At 78.3% G+C, this 1,413-nt stretch overlaps 1 protein-coding gene across 1 annotated transcript; it reads right to left on the bottom strand.

Annotated features, from left to right (window-relative positions):
* Nucleotides 1–201: 201 nt before the first annotated feature.
* On the bottom strand, nucleotides 202–1,213 carry CDK5R2 (cyclin dependent kinase 5 regulatory subunit 2). The gene has a single exon (XM_075001683.1). It carries the CDS (start codon nucleotides 1,111–1,113, stop codon nucleotides 202–204), a length of 912 nt encoding a protein of 303 aa, XP_074857784.1. The 5' UTR covers nucleotides 1,114–1,213.
* Nucleotides 1,214–1,413: the final 200 nt, after the last annotated feature.

Genomic DNA, 1,413 nt, shown 5'->3' with positions numbered 1-1,413 from the left:
AGCGGAGCGCTCGGCTCCTGCCCTCGCTGGCGGAGGGGAGCCCGATCCCGCGCCCCGCCGGGAGGCGGTTCTAGCCGCGGCTCGGAGTCCCCGGGGCCCGCGCCCCTCCGCGAGCCGAGCCCGGAGCCTGGGGCGGCCCCCACCCCGAGCGTCCTCCCCCACCAGCCAGGGAAAGTCGCCCCCGCCCCTCCCTGCCTCCCGCTAGCGGTCCAGGCTGATGGTCCAGTGCCTGGCGCCGGAGTCCCGCCGCCCGCCGCTGTCCCCCTCGCTCTTGAGGTCCTGGAAGAGCTGCGTGAAGTACTGCGGGTCCGAGTTGATCTGCAGCATCTTGGCGCTGAGGCGCTGGATGAGGCGCAGGCAGCGCGGCCAGAACCGCTCCTTGTCGCCCTCCGCCAGGAAGGGCTTGAGCGGGTAGGAGATCTCGCTGCCCAGGTAGGAGTAGGCCAGGTAGAGGCAGGCGAGGAAGGCGGCGCGCAGCTCGGCCGCGCTGCCGATCTCGTCCCCGCGCAGCGCCTCCCGGCACAGCAGGTAGACGAAGACCAGGTTGGCCGGCGTGATGAAGCCCTGCTCCTGCCAGCCCTGCAGCAGCAGCGCCCGGTCCAGGCCGCGGAACCAGGCGATGGGCTCGCCCGGGCTCAGCTCCTTGAGGCGGTAGCAGCGGCGGCAGACGAAGTCGCCCAGGCAGCGCAGCAGCTCGCCGCTGGAGGCCTGCACCACCACGCGGCGCGGGGAGCGCGGGGAGCTCGGGGCGCCGCTGCCGGCCGGCACGGTGGGCACCGGCACGGCCAGAGGCCCCGGCTTGGGGCCGGGCGCGGCGCCCTCCCCCAGCGACTTGCGCAGGTTCTCGCGGTTGCGCTGCTGCACCAGCGGGTCGGGCGGGGCCGGGGCCGGGGCCGGGGCCGGGGCCGGGGCCGGGGCTCCGCCGCCCGGCTTGGGGGTCACCTTCTTGGCGCCCTTCTTCTTCTTGGCCGAGGCGGCCACCAGGCGCTTCCAGGCCAGGGCGGAGATCAGCGCCCCGGGCCGCTTCAGCCGGCTCTCGCCCTTGCCGGGCGCCCGGGGCCCGCCGCCCTTCCCCGCGGCGGCGGGCGGCGAGAGAGACAGCACCGCGCCCATCCCGGCTCCCTCCTGCGGCGTCTAGGGCGCGGCCGGCGGGCGGCTGCGGGCACCGGCCATGGGCGGGGCGGGGCGGCCGGAGCCGGAGGAGGCGCCGCTGCGGCTGCCGCGCCCGCTCTGCGCCCTGCGCTCTGCGCCAGCCCGGCCCCGGCCCCAGCCCCGGCCCCGCCGCGCCCCGCCTCTCCGGAGCCGCCAATCCCCGCCGGCTGCGCGGCCCTCCCGCCCCGCCCCGGGCCGGGCTGCGGAGGAGGCGCCCGGGGGCACCTGGCGGGGGCGGCCGGGAAGAGCGGGGGTCCTGTC

This window comes from Carettochelys insculpta, chromosome 8 (genome assembly GCF_033958435.1).
Source record: "Carettochelys insculpta isolate YL-2023 chromosome 8, ASM3395843v1, whole genome shotgun sequence".
Lineage (NCBI taxonomy): Eukaryota > Metazoa > Chordata > Testudines > Carettochelyidae > Carettochelys > Carettochelys insculpta.
Note: the sequence above shows the minus strand (reverse complement) of the source record. Positions and strands in the feature narration are given on the sequence as shown.